This window comes from Trypanosoma theileri (genome assembly GCF_002087225.1).
Source record: "Trypanosoma theileri isolate Edinburgh chromosome Unknown TM35_Tth_33_V1, whole genome shotgun sequence".
Classification (NCBI taxonomy): Eukaryota; Euglenozoa; class Kinetoplastea; order Trypanosomatida; family Trypanosomatidae; genus Trypanosoma; species Trypanosoma theileri.
Window position 1 is genome coordinate 128469 of NW_021639875.1, and position 1299 is coordinate 129767.

At 51.5% G+C, this 1299-nt stretch overlaps 1 protein-coding gene across 1 annotated transcript; it reads left to right on the forward strand.

Moving 5' to 3' along the window:
• Positions 1–338: 338 nt before the first annotated feature.
• Positions 339–701, forward strand: TM35_000331620 (Tbingi protein; the record flags this gene model as incomplete). Its single annotated transcript, XM_029028918.1, has 1 exon — positions 339–701. The coding sequence occupies one exon, from the start codon at positions 339–341 to the stop codon at positions 699–701; it is 363 nt and encodes a 120-aa protein (XP_028879771.1).
• Between the last annotated feature and the right edge of the window lie 598 nt (positions 702–1299).

The window sequence follows — 1299 nt, forward strand, 5'->3', positions numbered from 1 at the left end:
AATGTGACATTCTGCCTTCTAAGCGAGAGGAAACTATCTTGTGCGGAAGTGTCGAGTTTCACAATCGCTGGTTACCAACATCATGGAGTGTCCCACCCCTCTAAAGGATGCGGTGTTTCGATTCTTGTGCGTGAAGATTTTCCAGTAGAAGTAGGACTCACCGTAGTTGCAAGCATTGAGCATGCTCATGCAACGATCCACATGTCAGAAGGTCTGGCACTCACAGTGACGTCAGCATACTCTTCCCTTCGGGGAGAACATACACAACTTCGCAACTTGACACGCTTTTGACGACAAGCGGACTTCACCTCATTGGTGCAGATGCTAATGCGCATGCAATGGCATGGGATTGCGCGATCCCCCCTGATACCCGTGGCGATGTGCTAGTACAATGGTGCCTCGATAATGGCTGCGTTATTCATAACGCTGGAGAGTGCACTCCCCACACCACACGCCATGGCCCGTCCGCGCCAGATGTGACAATATCCCGAGAATGCCGTCTCGAGTCATGGACGGCACCCTTCTCCCCGGACAGCGACCATTGCATCATCCTCTTCGAATTAGCAGTAGGAGATGATAATGATGAACCACTGCGGTTCCTGGCCCTCGTGCCCCCATTTATGCATGGAAGAAAACGAAATGATCTCGCTTTAGACAAATGCCAAACGCACAGCGCAACAAACGCCTTAAAGAGAAAATGAGCGTCCACAAGAAAGAACGACTACTGACCTCCGCCACCCGTATCGCAACAGCTGCGGCGGTTCCCCGCGGGGGTCGAGACACCACTCCTTTTTGGATCCCAGAATTAAATGAAATCGAAGAGAAGATTCACAATTGTAAACCCTCTGTCTCCCGAGACAGACTGGAAGCTCGCAGAAGAGAGATGCCAAGACAAACATCCCATAAGAGATGGAAAACCCTCTGTAATAACATGGCCGTGGCAGACGGCTGCTGTTGGAACATTTTGAAGAGGATCTACACCCCGCGACCCCTCAGTACCCCGGCGATTAAACTTAACAACACGGTACTCACGGAAAAACAGAAAGCCAAGCACTTTATCCGTTTATATTCACGGAGAGCTAAACGGCAACCACATTCCCACCCTCCACCACCCATTCCTGCCACCGATACAGAATTCATACCCATTACAACAGCAGAACCGGAACGGGTACAGCGTCTCCTTCCTAAAGGGAGGGCCGCAGGTCCAGATGGTATCTACGGCGAGTCACTCCAACACTTGGGACCTCGTGCCAAAGCAGAGACTCTTGCCCTCTTCAACGAGAGTCTCCGTACGGGCGT